Genomic DNA, 20,114 nt, shown 5'->3' on the forward strand with positions numbered 1-20,114 from the left:
GGATGGTCACAGAACCCTGTTAATGGGAAAATGGATGTGAAATTAATGCGGGGCTTATGCTCTTTCACAAAGCAATTATGGGTGCACATCAATGGGAGATCTTGTGGTAGTGAAATAAGGTTATACTCCTTCTCTGTGACAAATTAGCTTACTTCAGCCTTCTTCCTCTCTCTGGATCGTTAGCTTAATGAGAGAAAGATTTTGAGACTACATAGGCCCCTTAGATTCTATTAAGCTTCATTAAATTGTGTACAGGTTGCCTCTGGCAGGGGTTGAGAATAATTGAAGGCTGATATGCAGAGTTGTCAGATATGTAGATTCAATTACAGCTAGTCAGGGAAAAATGACATTTTTTGCTGTATTGTCAGTGGTTTCTATTATACACTACTCCCTGTGTGGTCACATGGTGCATTTAATGTAAAGATCAGCAGTCTGTGGTTAGACTGCATACTATAGCTGCAGCAAACAGAATGTATAATGATGTCATGTACAGAGGCAATTCATCCTTTAAATGATCTGATTGAGTGGCACCAGGTTATTTCCTTTTCTTGTAAACCCTTAGCACAAAGTTGAATGATGGGGAAAATGTACTCTGTGATTGTGTTTTTCTTTTGTATATATCATCCAGTGACTCAGCAGTTGTCATTTTCAGATATCCTGACAAAAATAATAAAGGCATTAGCACTGGAGTAAACAGACTGAATTAGCTGTGGAAGCCAGGCCTAGATCTGCAGCCACTCGGAACCAAGCCATTACCAAGCTCCACTACTTTCTCTCTGCGTTTCTTTAAAGGCAGACATCGATTTATGACAATTGGATTTCAAAAGAGGGAAATACAAAGAGGGGGAGCGGCTATTTTCCTCGAGGGTAAACAGCTTAGCTATCAATTCGGCTGCACCTAGGTTGATTAAGTCTATGAAATAAATGTTGTCCAGGAAGCTAGCAGAACCACTTCTGCACACGACCTTTATGCACTTAAGTGAGAAAATGGATTAAAGTAAGAATTTGTAAGGTAAATATACTGTTGATTACTTTGGTGGTTTATCCAGGGGGGTGATTAAATGCCGGAAATTACAGGAAGTCAATAACCACAGAGGCCAGGACCAGGGCTCAAACTGCTGACACTGCAGCTGAGAAACAATTCCTCTACTCTCTAAGGCACCAATGCCAATCTTGTTATTTTTATGAGTGCCTCCATTCACAGTGGAAACAGAAAAGTGTAAAATAACATGATGTCTGTGAAGGTTCTCAGTCATCCCAGGTCATCGTAGTCAAAGGAGCTTGCAAAGAAAAGCGTCTGGACTTCTTTAAGTTACTTGAAGACGTTTCACCTCTCATCCGAGAAGCTTCTTCAGTTCAAAGGTCAAATGGTGGAGAGTCCCAGATATAAACCTAGTGGGAGTATCCCCCCACAGAGGGGTAAAAGGACCCCCTGATGATCCTCTAATCGCCTGAGCCAAGGTGTGAAACTGGGTGTGTCTGATCTTCAACTGTGTCTGATCAGACACCAGCGAGGGAGGATAAGAAGGACAGACGCAACAACATTGTCATCCCCTATGTAGCCGGTGTATCAGAAAAACTCAGGAGAGTTTTCTCCAAGCACGACATCCCGGTGCATTTCAGACCCAGCAACACGCTCAGACAAAAACTGGTTCACCCGAAAGACAAAACGCCAAAACACGACTTAACAATGTGGTGCACGCTGTACAGTGCAGCGAGGAATGCCCAGACCTCTACATTGGAGAGACCAAACAGCCACTTCACAAGCGCATGGCACAACACAGAAGAACCACCGCCACAGGACAAGACTCAGCAGTCCATCTGCATCTTAAGGATAAAGGACACTCTTTCGAGGATGCCAATGTTCACATTTTGGACAGAGAGGACAGATGGTTTGAAAGAGGAGTGAAAGAAGCCATCTATGTCCACTGTGAGCGACTATCTTTGAACAGAGGCGGTGGTTTACGACACCAACTCTCTGCCATCTATAATCCAGTTTTGAGATCCCTTCCCAGACGCCTTAACGCCCACTCACATCCTGGGCCATCTGACCTCAGGAATTCGCATGATAAGGTGGGGCCAGGTTTCACAATGAACTCACCCGAAACCCTGGCTGATTGGGACCCACACCCAGTTTCACACCTTGGCTCAGGTTTATATCTGGGACTCTCCACCATTTGACCTTAGAACTGAAGAAGCTTCTCGGATGAGAGGTGAAACGTCTTCAAGTAACTTAAAGAAGTCCAGACGCTTTTCTTTGCTCCTTTGAGTAAAATAACATGATAAAAGCTCATATGACATACAGTGTATCCTGAAAAGTGGTGTAGTGGAATTTAAAAGTAGCACATTTGCTGGTAAAAAGAACAACAACAACAAAACTGTAAACATTTAAAACGAGTGCAGAGCTTTATCTCTATTCTCTCATGAAAAGGTTGATGGAAGGAAAAGATTAACATTAATGACACATTTATTGATTCATTTTATTTTGGGCAAGATAAGAAATTTCTTCCTTTTTTTGTTTGACTGTTTTATTTTAGGCTAATTGTTGCACCTTCTATCCACTAATGCTGCAAAGCCAGTTTTGCTTTTCTGCCTTTTGACAAACAACCCACATTTTTGCTAGTTTTTAATACCAGTTGTTATGTACTGTTACTATGTGGTGCATGTGCCAATCATTGGTAAATTTCTTATGGTAGTCTTTCCCAGAGCAACTGTGAGTGGTTGGGTCTGGCAGTTTGGTGTCGCCTTGATGTTACAAGCTTTTCATCACAGCTACCAGTCTTTTTTGAGTGGAAATGCATGAAATCGGCTGTAGATTGAGCGCTGGCACTGGTGGAACAGGGTTATTAGAGCGGAGCAGAATGGTTTAAAATAGAATACAGTGACTTGTGACTCAAAAAGAATGTGTGATAATAAAGGTTGCTGTTTTTGAGTGATTATTACACAAAAAACATCTGTATAAGCTTTATAATAAAGGTGAAGCCGAATATTAAGTATAAACCAGCTTATCAATATTACTAAGAGGATGTAAATAATATATTGTAATGATGTAATGCTGTAATATAATACACGACTCTGCAGTAATCTCTGAGTATCTAATACTTTGCATTTCATTAGAGTAACACTTTATTATTGACATGCAAAGTTTTTGTAGCATTGTTTGTATTGCATTTATTATTACAGAATTACAAAATGAAAAGCTATTCACCTTTTCAAATTATTTCTACTAACCAACAATGCAAAGTGCAGAAAAACAAACTGATTAGTATACATAGACCTACTTTGAGTACCTGAAGCTAAGTCGCCACTTTCACTCTTACCTGTATTTGTGTAAATTAATCTAATTCATGCCAAATGGATACATTTTAACTGTGGAAATATATATATATTTTTAAAATTAGTTCGTTTATAGGCTACATATTTTTAAAACTGTAGAATGTAAAGAATCACTAACAGCAATATTAAATAAAAGATCACTATTGCTCTTTTCCATATTTACATTCATCTAGTTTCATTTTGGACTGTAGCAGATAAAGTTAATTATTGTTTCCCTGTCCATTCGCGATCATTTGTTCTGTTAAAGCCTAATTTAACCTTTTTGTTTTTCAAATGTCTGCCTGCATGTAGAGTAGTCAGAACACAGGGTCAGCAAAAAAGTGACAGCTCGGGAGCTGGACTCAAGGGCATGCTGGTGGGAGTATGAGCTGCAGGTGATAATGTAGTGGCATCACACCGAGAGGCCAGTTTGCAGTTCACAGCTTGAAAATGTATTCCTGGCTAAAATAAAACAAAGTCAGGGTTTTGGAAAGTTGACAGTGGTCAAACAGTAGGATTCGTTCCCTCGACATGCTGATATCACCACATGGAGAAAAACTGTTAATGTTTAATAAAGCAGAGCAACACCAGTGGCACTTGCTGAGTTTCTTTTGAGGGATTTAATTCGATGTGTATTCTGTGCTCTGCCATGCACGGAGCTCGAGGACTCGACACTGAGAGTGAGTGAACTGGAAAAGGAATATAGGGAACTGTGATTAAATTATACAGCGTTGCACCTCGCAGTGTACGTAGAGTATCCCTCTTTGTCCTAAATTGACAGCAAAAACTAGGACAGCTGCAGTAAACACCTCACAATGAGGAAAACAAAGATGGATAGGAAAACAGATTGAGGAAGAACAGGGGTAATCTCATTCTGAAAGGAATCCTCTCAGTCCACTTTAGTGGCTGTGAGATATGATGAATAATCACTCTGACCAGTTTAAACAACGAGACAGGATTTGGTATTAAAAGTGAGGGAAGCAGAGAGGCAGCGGTTGTGTCTTCCGGCAGAGGATTCATTGATTTATGCAGTCTGTGTTGTCCACGGCTGGTTCCCTCCTTTGTGCACTTGTGAGTGTGATTCAGCTCAAGCAGCCAATACCTAAGTGGTGTAAACTTCACAGTGTGTGTGTGCATACACGAGGCAGTGACACAGAAAGAAGAACGAGGGTGTCTGAATGTAAAATCTCACACTCTGAATGATAATGGATTTCCAGTTTCAGTGCTGTAAGCGAGAGCAGTTAGATGACTAAAACGTATTCTCTTAAAATTATGCTCTCCTTCCCGATGTTTTGCTCCACAAGGGCTGAACATAAGAATACATTTCACACTGTTACAGGGCTGCCAGAGCTGAGACTGGCATCTTCACATGTTAAAGATACAGCACAGTAAAAAGTGGATACATCGTACGTCGGCATAATGTATGTAATAAAATCTGTTACATGCAAATGCTTTTATCAGCAGGCGCCCGCTGATCCACACCTATAGTAAGAGCATGTTGATATACCTCAGTGTGCCCGAGTCATTCCTGACATCTGATATAAATTATCCACCCTCTCACGAGCTGCCCTGAGCAGTGGGTGCACAGCAGCGAGGACATTAATATGGGTATCACAGAAGCTGCTGCTGCTGCTCTGCTCCCTGCATGATGTTCATTTTATTTTCACCAGGTACAACCAAAGCGCTCCTGTCACAGTAAACACAGCTAGGATGTTTATTTAAATTTACAGTGCTCCCTTCCTGATTTCTTAGTTGTTTTTTTTTGTCACACTAACAAGTTTACATGTTAATGTTTTTCTAATATTATACAAGATAAGCCAAGTAAATACAAAACACCCTTTTTAAATGATGAATTACTTTATTAAAGGAAAAAAGTTATCCAAACCTGCTTCTACCCCAAGTAATTGTCCCCCTTGTTAAATCATGAATTAACTGTGATTAATCCAATTTTTTGGAAAACAGAGTTCAATTTCATTAACCACACACAGGCCGGATTACAGCCAGACCTGGGGACGCTTTGCTGCTTCAGGACCTGAATGATTTATTTGACTGATGGATGAATTTTGTTCTCTACCAGAAAATCCTGAAGGACATTTTTGGGCCATTAGTTTGTGCCCTGAAGCTCAAGCTCACTTGGTTTATGCAGCAAGACAATGATCCAAAACATACCAGTAAACCCATCCCCAAATGGCTAAAAAACAAAACAAAATGAAGGTTTTGGAATGGTCTAGTCAAAGTCTGGGATGAAATCGTATTGACTTGCTTTGGTGTGACCTTAAACAGACTATTCATATTCAAAAACCCTGCAGTGTGGATGAATTAAAACAATGCTGCAAAGAGGAGTGAGCTAAATGTTCTTGGCAGAGATGTTGAAAGACTCATTCCCAGTTATTACAAAAACTTGGTGGCACAACCAGTTATTACGTTCAATTACTTTTATTTTTTACACAGGGCTAGAAAAGTTTGGATAGACTTTAAATATTAAATAATAATTTTAAAACTGCATTTTGAATTTATTTGTGGTATATTTGTCTAGTATTAACATTTGTTTGATGACCTGAAACATAAGTGTGATAAATGTGCAAAAAATAAAAAATAAAAAGACAAACAAAGTAAATGCTTTTTCATACCTAAAATGATCTGGACTGATTGCCAGTTTGGCCTAATTACTACCTAGCTTTATTTTATACCTGTGTGTTTCAGATACTGGTTGCTGATTGGTTCAGGTAATTTTTTAATTAGCTCAGCCTTTCATTTTTGGGGACGAGGGTCTATTTAAGGTTTTTGATGTCTGATAATCCATTTGTGCTGAGCGCTGCATTTTGTGCCCTGGAGGCAGGAGCAGCACTGAAAGTTTAAACGTAATCTGGTTTGAGCTGAAAAAGGTTATCATTCAGTTTTCACTCGATTAAGCCACACAACACAAACTGCCTCTTATATTGTTATATACTAAATAGCAACACCAATTAAATACAAGTTGCTTGCTTGCTAGTGTTTAACTGATAAGACTTTGCAATGATAAAGTGGACATGATACTTGAAACTCTTTATTCTGGTGTACATTTTAATTCAAATGGATGCTAATGTCTTTGGTAAATAGTATAGTATGTGTGGCACAAGAAATGAAAACAAAATAGCTTATATTTTTATCAGTTTTCTGTCTTGCTGCTCTACATCTCTTTTGCGTGGTTCACTGCATCCTCTTCCAGCTTTGCCCAGAGGGAAATCTGAAGTGTTTTAATGGTTTGGGTCATGTCAGGAATTGTCAGCAGGTAACAATAAATTGCTCCCCTCTTATTTTTACCTCAAACTAGTAAATCAGTGACCCACAAACCCTGAGTGTTCCTTTCTGTGCTGACTTGATAGCTACGTTTACCATCATGTCACGATCTGTCGGTTTTAATGTTATTTTGGGGAGTTTTATTCTCTCTAGCATCTTGTTAGGGTGTCTTGCTTTTATTTCCTGTTTTATTTTGTTAGTCCTCTATTTCTGGTGCCTTGTCAGTAGTTTTCAGTTATTATCTTAATTAGTTTCTTCTGTGCTCTGTTAACAGGTTGTTTCCACTCTCCCCGATTACCTCCCATGTCTATTTAGAGCCTCATTTTACTTCCTGTGTCCCTGTTGTCTTGGTCTAAGAAGGCTGTATGTACATCTGCAAACTGCACTTCATGACAAGTCAAATCTTTGATTTGTAGACAACTCAACCTACTGCCTGAAACCCAGCTGCCAAGATGCTTCCAGTGAGCTTTCCTCTGTTTTCTTAACATTAACAATCACAGTAGCCAATCTGATCCAATTGAAAATGGATATCCATATACCGGTATATTGGCAGTATATCTGCCATTGTTTCAAATGGTTACTCACAGTTTTCCTCTGCACAGAAAGTACACACTATTTAACTTTCCCAAAGTCCCAAATAATTAGTTGTTTGGACAGCAGCTACTTTAGAGGCAGTTGCATTGAGATATAGAAACTAGCAGACTTGAAAGACTTCATGCTAAAACCAAGACTTTGTAGACTTGATGTTGCTTGAGCATGCCAATTCTCAAATTCATTAAATCAGCTTATTTAAGAACTTAGACATGGACTTTAAAAAGAAATTAAAACTGAGCTGATTCCATTTAGTAATGAATTTTAAATGTATTTTTTATTTATATTAATAAACTTTTAATTAATTAACTTTTAAGCAGTTTGCAATATATGAACTTTAAACGAGATCTATATGATGTACTCCTTTACACACCATGATGCACCATTTAATCTGTCTTCATGGTGACCTTTTTAATCTTTGTCTGTTCAAGGCTTCATATTTCAGAGAGGTTTGAAATATGAAGCCAGTGTGGAAATGCCGAAAGTTACACTTATTCTCATGGCTGCTTGAGGCTGTCTCAAAGTGAGTCAGTCCCCACAGACTCTGATGTTAAAATGGCACGTTTTGAAAACTGTGTTTTTAGTAAGGTACAAAATGTTTTTGGCCTCTATGGGTAGTTTCTATCTTCATAACAACTTTAGTACAGATGATTTTGATTTTGTGAATTGCATTTATAGTACAGTTTATGGCTAACCGAGCCTGAGAGCCTTAGCTAAAAAAGTGTTAGTCCTCTCCTCAAACCAATGGGCGATGCCATGTTGTTAGATCCATACATCATATTCAGATTATCTGTAAATGATATCTGAAACGCGTCTGATTTTAGGGATGAGGCAAGCGTGGTTCTTCAAGCGTACTTTCTGCATTTCCACAGTAGCTGATGGATCAATACTAACCTCCTTATTAGCTGTCTTACGTGAAGCAATTATAGACGTACACCAGGGATGGATCAGACCCGCATTTGGATGCGATGAGATGAGAGGAAAATTAATGCTCCCACTTTGTTCCAACAACAAAGCAACACACATGCACATTGTTGTATACCTAAGAGGCTTCAAGCTTCAGTGCAGTTGTAGATTACACTGTTTATCATCGGAAGAGGTAGTATAAATCAAATTAATTATGTGTTTGATTATACTGCCAGGAAAACATGAAGCAACTATCTGCGTCAGCGAGGACACAGAGTGGCAGCAACTCCCATCTCATCCCACCCTGTTCTTTGGATGCAAGAATTAGCATCATTCATGATGGAGGCCAAAGCAGATTAAAAGGAAATCTACATAACAAAACAAACAGCTGACAAGTCAAAATTACAACATCACAAATAAAAGCTGCTGACATGTTATTTGGAAGCTCAAAGGGGGTTTTTAGTTAAAGGAGAGTAATGGCTACACAGCATCGAGGTTGCCTGGCTCTGTTCGATTGTTCAGTAGTTTCATTTTTTAAGTTAATCACTAGATCGTTTTCAGAGTGTGAACCTTCCATATAAGACATGCAAGTATGAGCCGTAGATGCATTTGCTTTGATGCATTCGCTTTAGAAATGTAAAGGGCTTGCATGAGCAAATCTCACCGCAACCCCATTACGAATGTGTCAAACTCACAGTGATTTATCATGTTTCAGACCTTGCATTGGGACTTGCTTTGAGCAAATCGCTTTATGAAATCATTAATTACATCTCGTAGTCCTTTAAAATGATGCATGTCACAGTCAAAACGTCATCGCTAAGCTCATGCAAAGTGAATAACAGTGCACGCGTAGAAGTCTGACAGCACACATTTCTGGAATTTGCCTGCCAAGCAAACAACATCTGTTCGTGTCTCACTGATTCAAGCTCCAAGTCTACCCTGATAACTTTTTCTTTTTCTCCCTCCACCTGGATCACCGTCCCTCAATCATTGCACTGGCCTTATATTTATCTCTCATTCTACCCACTAGCTTTAGGGGCCCTTCAGAGGAGAAGGGGAGTCCAATTTGTCTTTACAAGTTGGGACTACACTTTCAGCCTTGAGTGGAAGAGATAGATGCCCGATAGAGTTCTCTAAAGGCTTGTTAATAGCTGATTGGAGGAAGAGGAGGGAGAGAGTAAATGGACACAGACTTAAAGAGAGAAGAAGGAAGTAATTCAAGACTGAATGTTAAATTGAATAATAAGAGTTTAATGGAGAGGAACCAGTACGAAGTGGCGAGCAGGAGAACAGGACTGCTGTATCAGCTGGATGCCTGCTGATCAGCCATTTTTACTCTGGACTACAAGGATGTGCTGCAGTGGCTTTTACACTTTTTTTGTCTAGGGATCTATAATCTTAAAACTTGGAACAGACTGTAGAAACTTGCTAAAGTCTGGTTTAAATTAACTGTAGGCACAGCCTGGTCATCATTTCACACCCGTGGGGGAGTGAATAGACATTTGTTATGTTCTGGTGCTTTAGGCAACAGTCAACTCACTTATAATGCAAACAATTCCAGACAGTTGGTTATTACAGTTGCCAAGGCCCAGACAAGCAAAAGAGAAGCTACTTAACTCATGTCAACCGAAGTCTCAAAAGATATTCATTTCTTAGTAAATGCTTCGCTCCTTTGTTGTACTTAACTGCTTCTTCTTATATCTCGCACGTCTACTTGCATCTAAACATCTCAGTGATCTCTAGTTTTGAATCACTTACTTATTTGAGTCTCAGCTGCTGCTTGGGTTTTGATTTCCAGGTGTTTGGAGCTTTGATTTGTATTATTTATTTATTTATTTATTTATTTATTCCATTTATTTATTATTTTTAATTCCCGTGCCATCTTGGATGATTTCATTCCTGTTTTGCTTCATGGCTTTGTTTCTGTTATTAGTAGCTGAAGTTCCTTCACTCATCCTCCATCTGTTTCTTCTTTGGTCTTGTCTTTTTTTGTCTTCATGAGTCTTCTTGAACCCATGTTCAGTATTTTTCCTTTGGATTCGCTTGTCTCCTACTTGTTAAGTGTTAGTATTAATGTCTGTATTTCTTGTTTCATTTTGTCCGGTGTTAGTTTTGCTTGCTGTTTGTCTCCCTCCAGTTGTCTTCACATTTGTCTCGTTAAACTTCTATTGACCATTTTGATACTTTTGATTTTGATGCTTCTTTAGTTTGAAAGTCTGCCTGCAGTGTACAGCATTTTGGTGCTATCCACATTAAACCCTGTAAAAACAGAGGAATCACTGTATGTCTCATTTTCAAACTACAGCTTGTTAAATTTTATTCAGCTCTGAGGTTTCTTTTTGTGTGTGTTATTTCCATCTGCCACCTGGTGATATCAGCGTAGAATGTCACAGGGATTTTTATTTTATTGTATTATTTTTATATTACTTTTTATTTGATTTCAAATGCTAATTTGTAAGTCGCCTTGACTACATCAGAAAATAAGCTCAGTGGGAAATAAACAAAAATGCCACGTTTACATTTTTTGATGATCATCATAAAATGTTTTAATTGATTTAATTTGATCTCCACCACTAAACTTCTGTGTTTGGCATGATGCTTTGAATAGCCTGGACCACGTCCTTGACTTCTGTTGACTTGTTTAGTTACTTGTTACCAAATATCATAAAAGCTTCAAAGTTCAGGAGAGCGGCATTTACTTTTGTGTTTTGTTGCAGATGTTTGTTTGTTTGTTTGTTTTTTAATCTTTCTGAAGCTTGTGTAAATACAGAGCTCGTTTCAGGCATCCAATCAAAAGCCCTTAAAAAATTAGAACCCCAACCCTAAAAACCTGTTGACTCTGTGATGAGGGAATCACAAGTGAAAAATGCTACGTCATTTCAGGGCTGTAGGACTTGCTGCAGCAAGCCTTTATTCCTGATTTGTGAGCTCACTGTAGATCCTGTGACCTTACAATGCTGTCAACAGTGCACATACTGAATTTTAAAACATAAATAAACTTCCCGACTATGATATCTATACCCTTGCTGATGCAGCACAGATAGATATCAGTGGAAACATTGGAAACTGATGTAACTTTTAAATTCTGTAAATCTATTTATTATCAATTTAAACCAGATTTCCATTATAATTGACTAATGGGAAATGTAATACAATAGAACAAACACAATGAGAAGTACAGGCGAAAGGAAAAATGCTTGAAGGTCTTATGACAAAAAGTCAAAAGGGTCAAAATGTGATAATTATGAAAAACTACTGATATAATTCACAACATAAAAGAATGCAGTGTTTCTCAGCCTAATTTTTTTTTAGTTTCTCCAATTTTTCAGACCTCTTGCAAATAATTTTCTTGCAATTCTAATAAAGAAAAAAAAATCAGCTTTAGCTTTTAACTTGTGATGAGGCAGAAAGTTTGGAAACCACTCTGGGTGTTCTACAGCTGTGTGTTTACAGATCAGCAGTGTTCACCTGCAATCCTTGCTACAGTTCTCCTCTGTGATCCCGTCCTCGTCTTCACCCCAGATGTCCACGGCAGAGAAAATCAAGGCCACCAATACAGCAAAGCAGCACACCAAGGCAAAGATCACAATGCACTTCTGCTGAGACTGCAAGAAAGAATAAAAAACAACAACACTTAAATTATAAAGGCACATTTTCTGCTCTTCATCGCTACTGCAGAAACACAGCCAAAGTTCTTCAACCTTGGCTCCTATTAGCCGTCTGGCTGACAGAAGTGATTTAATGCCCAGCTCAGCGGGTCACTGGATGATAGAGGAGAATTGAACACCAACATGTAAGAAGTATGACCTCGGAAGTTCTGACTTTCATATAATTGAGAAACAGGAATGAGAAGAAAAGAACAAAAGATATACAAGGAGGTGGTTTTGTTTCTCTCGCTGTCTCTAATTTTTTTAATTTCTTTTTGGTAATATTTATGGTCTCATGAATTTCAACATCCGATATAACTCAGAAGAAAATAAAGGTCACCTGAACTGTGCAACATGCAAATATGAAGTTTGACATCAAAGAATCTGTTTTGCTTGTTAATATTAATCAGCCCTTTGGAGAAATCACAAAGCCAAAATGTAATTTTGTCCCATGCATTGCTGACCAATTACAGTGTGAAAGGAAATGCAATATCTCTACCTCATCAGCCAAACAGCCCCTCTGGGTGCAAATCTACTCTGAAAAAAGAACACTATCCATTATTGTTGACAGGAGGAGGAAAAGTTTCTTACTAAGAATATTTCCTTGGGGATTTGTCGACCTTTGAAAGACCCGGCAGTAGCAAAATAACTGTACAGTTTTCTGTTTACCTCCTGAAGATAAACACACCAGAAATGGGATAAAATGTATAAATAATTATAACCAGATTTGTTCCATTTGCTGTTGTTTAAACATACAAGATCTAAAATTGCATGACCCCCAGGAAGTAGAGGAAATTACATAGTACCAGCTCAGAGGTCATGGTAAACGTATCTTGTATTTTGTGTCTTTATATGCCACAAAGCATTTTTGTTTAATTCAACACATTTTCACAGCATCATATTAAATACGATGTCACCTCTGCATTTAACGTGCAGTGAAAGCCAAGATGACTTAGAAATGTGTGTGGTTCTGGTGATTATGATGGATCTATAGAAGAAAACTATTTAGGCCAAATATTGCACAAGCTTAAAAAATGATAATAGAAAAGACCTTTAAGACCATTTCAGACCAGTGAAATGAAATTAAATATGACACATATGTAAAATACAATAGTTGTAGTCAACATACACGTAGTTTTCTATATCGGCTCAAAAGTTCCTACATCACGTTCATTTGCTGTCTTCTTAAGCCTTTGTTTGTTTGTTTGTTTTTCAAAAACCTGCTGAAGGTGGTTCAAGTTTCTTTTTTCTCCTCAAAAAATAGAACAAAACTAAACAAAAAAGCAAATGCATAACAACTGTGCTGTGGATTTTAGCAAAACGTTTAGTATCCACTTTGGATGCTAGAGAGAAGAGGTCCCGGGGACCCCTCCAAACAAGCCATACTTGTTCATTCTTTTTCTAAATGTATTTTTATAAACTTTAACATTTAACATGCTAATTGAGGCTTGTGGACTCTGAGCTCTTGGGTTTCTGCAATTTCTCTGATCATTGCACGGTCTGAGCTTAGGGTGAATTTACTGGGACGTCCCTGGGAAGATGGTGTTGACACACACCCGAATGGTTCAGACCAACAACCTGCCTAAATGTTTGCCTTTATAAGCAAACCTCCAGCAACGACCGGCGCTGGGGGTCACATCTGCTGATAATCAGTTAATTAAGTGCAACTGATTAGCACCACTGCTGCTGTTTAGCCCCTTAATTCCTAATGAAACAACAGGGGTGCACTCATTTATATCTATGCCGCTTAACCTGCATAGATTCCTATAAAAACTTGACTATAGATGTCTAGAGATACATATGTAATCATGTGGCTAGTAGGCATACTGTACATGTTTCCAACTTCTTATAGTGTGTAACTCTGTAAAAGTTTTAGTGATATTGAAGAAAATAATTCACGATACAAAAATGAAATATAGAACTGTATTGATTTTTGCTTGAAATCATATTACAACGCTCTACTAGTCAGTGAAGAAAAAATATTCAAATATTTATATCAGTATGTTAAAGATTTTAATCAACTTTACAACCAACAAGCAGTAAATGGGACATTATGTTTCTATTGTAGTCTCAAGGTACTGACTCATTTACAGAGAACTGCCATAGTTATTTGTAAAATAATAATAAATGCATCCTGATTCCGAGAAACCAGCCAGAAGAGCCCAAATTAATTACCCTTGAACACTTGCACAGCAGATCACTAGCACAGTCAGCTAAACTCTCTGTCTACAAAGAGAAATGTTATATCACAGACCATCAACCTCTGCGAGCCACACAAACACATAGCTTTGGTTGCTGTAGTGTGTTTATTGTATTCAAATTCAAATTTTATTTGTCACGTACACAGTCATACACAGTACGATATGTAGTGAAATGCTTGGACAACTGCTCGTGACCTAAAGAAAACAAAAAAGGAAAAGGCTATGAATAAGAAAGGAAATAAATATGAAAAATTAAAAAGGGTAAATTTAACTAGGAAGGAATAAAATATAAATTAAGGTTAAAAATGAAATAACTGTACAACACAAATTAGAATGAAGGGTAAATTTAACTGGGAAGAATAAGATAAAATATATAAATTAAAGTTGAAAATAAAATAACTGTACAACAAAATACACAATACACAATATAGAACTATATAAGAATGTATGAAGAAATCTAAATATAAATAAATATATACACACAATAACAGCAGCTGTACAAGTATTAACCGGAAATGAAGAATATAGTGACCAGTGTTGTGCAAAAACAATGTCCAGAAAGTCCAGTGTGTGTGTAAGAACTGTATGTGTGGGTCAGTACTGTGTGGTGGTGTGATTGAGAGACCGTATCGCCTGCGGGAAGAAGCTCCTCCTCAGTCTCTCTGTGTTGGTCTTCAGGGAGCGGAATCGCTTTCCTGACCTCAACAGAGAGAACAGTCTGTTGTTGGGATGGCTGAGGTCCTTCACGATCTTCCTGGCCTTGGTCCAGCACCGCCTGCTGTAGATTGAGTGCAGGTCAGGGAGCTCGGAGCGGATGGTGCGCTCAGCTGACCGCACAACCCTCTGTAGAGCTCGTCTGTCCTGCATGGTGCTGTTCCCGAACCAGGTTAAGATGTTTCCCGCCAGGATGCTCTCTATGGTGCACGAGTAAAAGTTCCTGAGCACCTTGGAGGGCAGTTGGAAGTCTCTCAAGCGTCTGAGGTGGTAGAGACGCTGACGGGCCTTTTTCACCACGGTGTTGATGTGACAGGACCATGACAGGTCCTGCGTGATGTGAACTCCGAGGTATTTGAAGCTGTCCACTCTCTCCACTGGGCACTCGTTGATGACGGGGGTCTGGTAGTTCCTCTCCTGCTTAGTGCTGAAGTCCACTATCAGCTCCTTTGTCTTACTGACGTTTAGAAGGAGGTTGTTCCTCTGGCACCAGTTCTCCAGATTCCTAATCTCCTTCAGGTAGGCCGTCTCGTTGTTATCAGAGATCAGGCCCACCACGACGGTGTCGTCAGCAAACTTGATGATGGTGGTGGAGCTGGTAGTGGCCACACAGTCATATGTGTACAAAGAGTACAGCAGGGGGCTCAGAACACACCCCTGGGGGGCTCCAGTGCTGAGAGTGGTGGAGGCTGAGACATGTCCGCCCATCCTTACTGCCTGTGGTCTGCCAGTTAGGAAGTTGGAGATCCACTGACACATAAATGAGCTGAGTCCCAGATGCTCCAGCTTGGTGGTGAGTGTGGAGGGAATTATGGTATTAAATGCAGAGCTGTAGTCTATGAAGAGCATTTTAACATAATTCCCCCTTCTAGTGTCCAAGTGAGTGAGTGATGTGTGGAGGAGATGAGAGATGGCATCGTCTGTGGAACGATTTGGACGGTAAGCGAACTGTAGTGGGTCCAGTGTGTCTGGTAGTGAAGAAATGATGAAGTCTCTGACCAGGCGTTCAAAGCACTTCATCACTACTGAGGTGAGGGCTACAGGGCGATAGTCATTGAGAGAAGCAGGGTGGGGTTTCTTCGGGACAGGAACAATGATGGACTCCTTGAAGCATGTGGGGATCACCGACTGAGATAAAGAGATGTTGAATATCTCAGTGAACACAGGAGCTAGCTGGTATGCGCAGTCTCTTAGGATACGACCTGGGATGCCGTCTGGTCCTGCTGCTTTCCTGGTGTTCACTCTCTTGAAGGCTCTCCTTACTTCATGCTCGGAGATGACGAGCACGTTTCCGGTGCTGGCAGTATCTTCCTGTCTGCAGCCGTTAGCGCCGCTAACACTAGCATTGTTGGAGACCTTAGCTGCAGCCTCGAAGCGAGCATAGAAAGTGTTCAGCTCGTCTGCCAAAGTCACGGCCGCGTTCGTCATACCGGTTGTTGGTGCTTTATAGTCCGTTATTGTCCTTAGTCCCCGCCACAGGCTCCTAGAGTCACTCTGTTGGAGTTGTGACTCTAGTTTCCTCCCGTAGCGCTGCTTCGCCTTTCACCGCCCTCCGCACGTTATATGACGCGGCTTTGTACGGGTCCATGTCCCCCGTCATGAGTCCCGTGTTGTAGGCAGCGGTGCGGGATCTCAGAGCGTCGCGGATGGTTTTATCCACCCACGGCTTCTGGTTGGGAAACGTTGTGATAGTCTTTGTCTCCACGGTATCATCCGCTAGTTTCCCGATGAATCCCACAACCGCTTCCGTAAACACGTTGACGTCATCGTCGGAGCTGTTTCTGAACATGCCCCAGTCTGCGTCATCGAGTGCGTCCTGTAACGCGGCCACCGATTGATCCGTCCAGCGCGCGACCTTCCTCTGAACCGGAACTTCCTGTTTCAGCCTTTGTTTGTATTTTGGCATGAGGAAGATGGCGGCGTGATCAGATTTGCCAAACGGGGGGCGGGATTGTGCCTTGTAGCCGTCCTTGACCGTAGTGTAGCAGTGGTCCAGTGTCCTTTCACCCCTGGTGGGGCAGGTGATGTGTTGATAAAAGTTCGGCGCTGCGCGTTTGAGGTTGGCGCTATTAAAGTCCCCCGTCACAATAAGCGCAGCGTCCCGGTGTTGTGTCTGGTGCTGTGTGAGTGCCTCATGCAGCTCGCATAAGGCGGTGACCGTGTCCGCTTGTGGTGGAATATAAACGGCACTTACAATGACCGATGTAAATTCCCGAGGTAGATAAAAAGGACGACACATGATGGACAGTAGTTCCAGATTTGGTGTGCAGGAGCGTGTGAGAGGAACAACGTTCGCACTGTTGCACCAGTTGTTGTTCACCATTAAACACACGCCGCCTCCCCTTGACTTCCCCGAGTCCCGTGTCCTGTCCATGCGGTGAACCGAGAAGAACTCGGCCGGCTGGATGGCGTGGTCCGGCACCGCTGGGTTCAGCCATGTCTCGGTGAAGCAGAGGAGATTGCAGTCCCGAATGTCTCTCTGGAACTTTATCCTGGCCCTGAGGTCGTCAAGCTTGTTCTCCAGTGACTGGACGTTGGCGAGCAGGATGCTAGGCAGAGGTGTGCGGTGTGCACGAGCTCTCAGCCTGTTCCTGACGCCGGCTCGCTTCCCTCTAGGCCGCCGCCGCTTCCCTTTGTTCTCCCTCGAGATCTCACTCGGCCAGCTCGGATCCGGAGTTAAAAACTTCGAATTGTGAGTACATTGTATACCAATAGAAACAAGAGTGTCACTGTCATACCTAATGTACCCAATGGTGATGATTTTGCCGATTTAGAAACGCTGAAAACTAACTTAAAAAACAAAGACAAAGAAAAAGTGGTCGGAGCAGTCGTGACGGCAGCCGACCTCACCGGCGCCATCTTAAAAGCTAGAGAGATGAATGCCCACAGGTCCTCAATGTGGGAATTAAATTAATCTTTGAGCCAGTCAATGGAGCATTCCCAGAGAAGCAAAGACACACTAGCTGGGATATTCAGCTTCACACTCTCATTCTCACACAACTATCTGTCTGCGCTGATGTCTGCCATAGGAATGGCGTTTTCCACTGGTGGATGAGATATATTACACCGTACATGTTCCATTTAAACCATAATGCAATCAGTTTACATCTTAGACTGACCGGACAAAGAAGATGAAGCAAGGAGATTAACTTAATTGCTGAACCTCCAATCACATGTGATTGGTTGTGTTTGTGCCTGATAGCAGTGATATGAAAAGGTCACGTTAGTGCTCACAAGGGACCATGTTACCTGGCACTGGAGCACAGCTAGAAGTCAGTGCTCCTTAAATCATAGGAAGTAGCAGCATTAGCTAGACAAATAAAGAAAACTTTAATGCAATTATCAAAAAATGTGAACAAAATAATTGCTAGTTTGTGCTTCAATTTGTGAGTGCAGTGTTAGTAGTATTAGTCTGATACTTAGTACTAATCAGCTTGTATCTATGTCTTTGGGATGCAGCTCACTAAACAATCCTTAATGGAATCAAATCAAATCATCAAATCAAATTTATTTCTATAGCACATTTTAAAAGCCCAATGTACATCAAATTGCTTCACAATATAACCGCAATGTAGGCAGAAACAAGGGACAAATAGTACAATTACAATTATAATGACAATAACATAGTGTAGTGCAAGCCAGGTGACAGTCAAACTAATGTGCTTCAAAGGCTAAATTAAACAGGTGGGTTTTTAAGCGCGATTTAAATGCTTGAATAGATTCAGAATATGGACATCATCCGGGAGGTTATTCCAGAGTCTAGGAGCGGCAATAGCAAAAACATTAGCAGTCCATATTCTGGTCTAAATATAACTTCTGTCCCAACACTAAGGCAATGGTGACTGCCAAAATACTAACATTAAAGGTACAGTGTGTAAAATCTCACCACTAGATGTCAGTAAATTGCAGATTTCAGTCAACTGAATCCGATCAGTTCAAATACATAATTCATCTCAACTACTGTACAGGGAGTGCAGAATTATTAGGCAAGTTGTATTTTTGAGGAATAATCTTATTATTGAACAACAACCATGTTCTCAATGAACCCAAAAAACTCATTAATATCAAAGCTGAATGTTTTTGGAAGTAGTTTTTAGTTTGTTTTTAGTTTGAGCTATTTTAGGGGGATATCTGTGTGTGCAGGTGACTATTACTGTGCATAATTATTAGGCAACTTAACAAAAAACAAATATATACCCATTTCAATTACTTATTTTTACCAGTGACACCAATATAACATCTCCACATTCACAAATATACATTTCTGACATTCAAAAACAAAACAAAAACAAATCAGCGACCAATATAGCCACCTTTCTTTGCAAGGACACTCAAAAGCCTGCCATCCATGGATTCTGTCAGTGTTTTGATCTGTTCACCATCAACATTGCGTGCAGCAGCAACCACAGCCTCCCAGACACTGTTCAGAGAGGTGTACTGTTTTCCCTCCTTGTAAATCTCACATTTGATGATGGACCACAGGTTCTCAATGGGGTTCAGATCAAGTGAACAAGGAGGCCATGTCATTAGTTTTTCTTCTTTTATACCCTTTCTTGCCAGCCACGCTGTGGAGTACTTGGACGCGTGTGATGGAGCATTGTCCTGCATGAAAATCATGTTTTTCTTGAAGGATGCAGACTTCTTCCTGTACCACTGCTTGAAGGTGTCTTCCAGAAACTGGCAGTAGGACTGGGAGTTGAGCTTGACTCCATCCTCAACCCGAAAAGGCCCCACAAGCTCATCTTTGATGATACCAGCCCAAACCAGTACTCCACCTCCACCTTGCTGGCGTCTGAGTCGGACTGGAGCTCTCTGCCCTTTACCAATCCAGCCACGGGCCCATCCATCTGGCCCATCAAGACTCACTCTCATTTCATCAGTCCATAAAACCTTAGAAAAATCAGTCTTGAGATATTTCTTGGCCCAGTCTTGACGTTTCAGCTTGTGTGTCTTGTTCAGTGGTGGTCGTCTTTCAGCCTTTCTTACCTTGGCCATGTCTCTGAGTATTGCACACCTTGTGCTTTTGGGCACTCCAGTGATGTTGCAGCTCTGAAATATGGCCAAACTGGTGGCAAGTGGCATCTTGGCAGCTGCACGCTTGACTTTTCTCAGTTCATGGGCAGTTATTTTGCGCCTTGGTTTTTCCACACGCTTCTTGCGACCCTGTTGACTATTTTGAATGAAATGCTTGATTGTTCGATGATCACGCTTCAGAAGCTTTGCAATTTTGAGACTGCTGCATCCCTCTGCAAGATATCTCACTATTTTTGACTTTTCTGAGCCTGTCAAGTCCTTCTTTTGACCCATTTTGCCAAAGGAAAGGACGTTGCCTAATAATTATGCACACCTGATATAGGGTGTTGATGTCATTAGACCACACCCCTTCTCATTACAGAGATGCACATCACCTAATATGCTTAATTGGTAGTAGGCTTTCGAGCCTATACAGCTTGGAGTAAGA

At 40.6% G+C, this 20,114-nt stretch overlaps 1 protein-coding gene across 2 annotated transcripts in view; it reads right to left on the reverse strand.

The window, feature by feature from the left end:
• Nucleotides 1-20,114, reverse strand: part of LOC147315972 (inactive phospholipase D5) — a 78,109-nt gene that overhangs the window by 12,820 nt on the left and 45,175 nt on the right. For both annotated transcript variants that reach the window (XM_086259042.1, XM_086259043.1), the window contains exon 2: nt 11,560-11,696. In XM_086259042.1, coding sequence (XP_086115168.1) covers nt 11,560-11,696 — 137 coding nt within the window. The remainder of the gene's footprint in view (nt 1-11,559; nt 11,697-20,114) is intronic.

This window comes from Aulonocara sp. 'chitande type north' Nkhata Bay, linkage group LG13, assembly GCF_057382095.1.
Source record: "Aulonocara sp. 'chitande type north' Nkhata Bay isolate Kocher_YH1m ecotype deep benthic linkage group LG13, A_spYH_male_GT1.1, whole genome shotgun sequence".
NCBI classification, from domain to species: domain Eukaryota; kingdom Metazoa; phylum Chordata; class Actinopteri; order Cichliformes; family Cichlidae; genus Aulonocara; species Aulonocara sp. 'chitande type north' Nkhata Bay.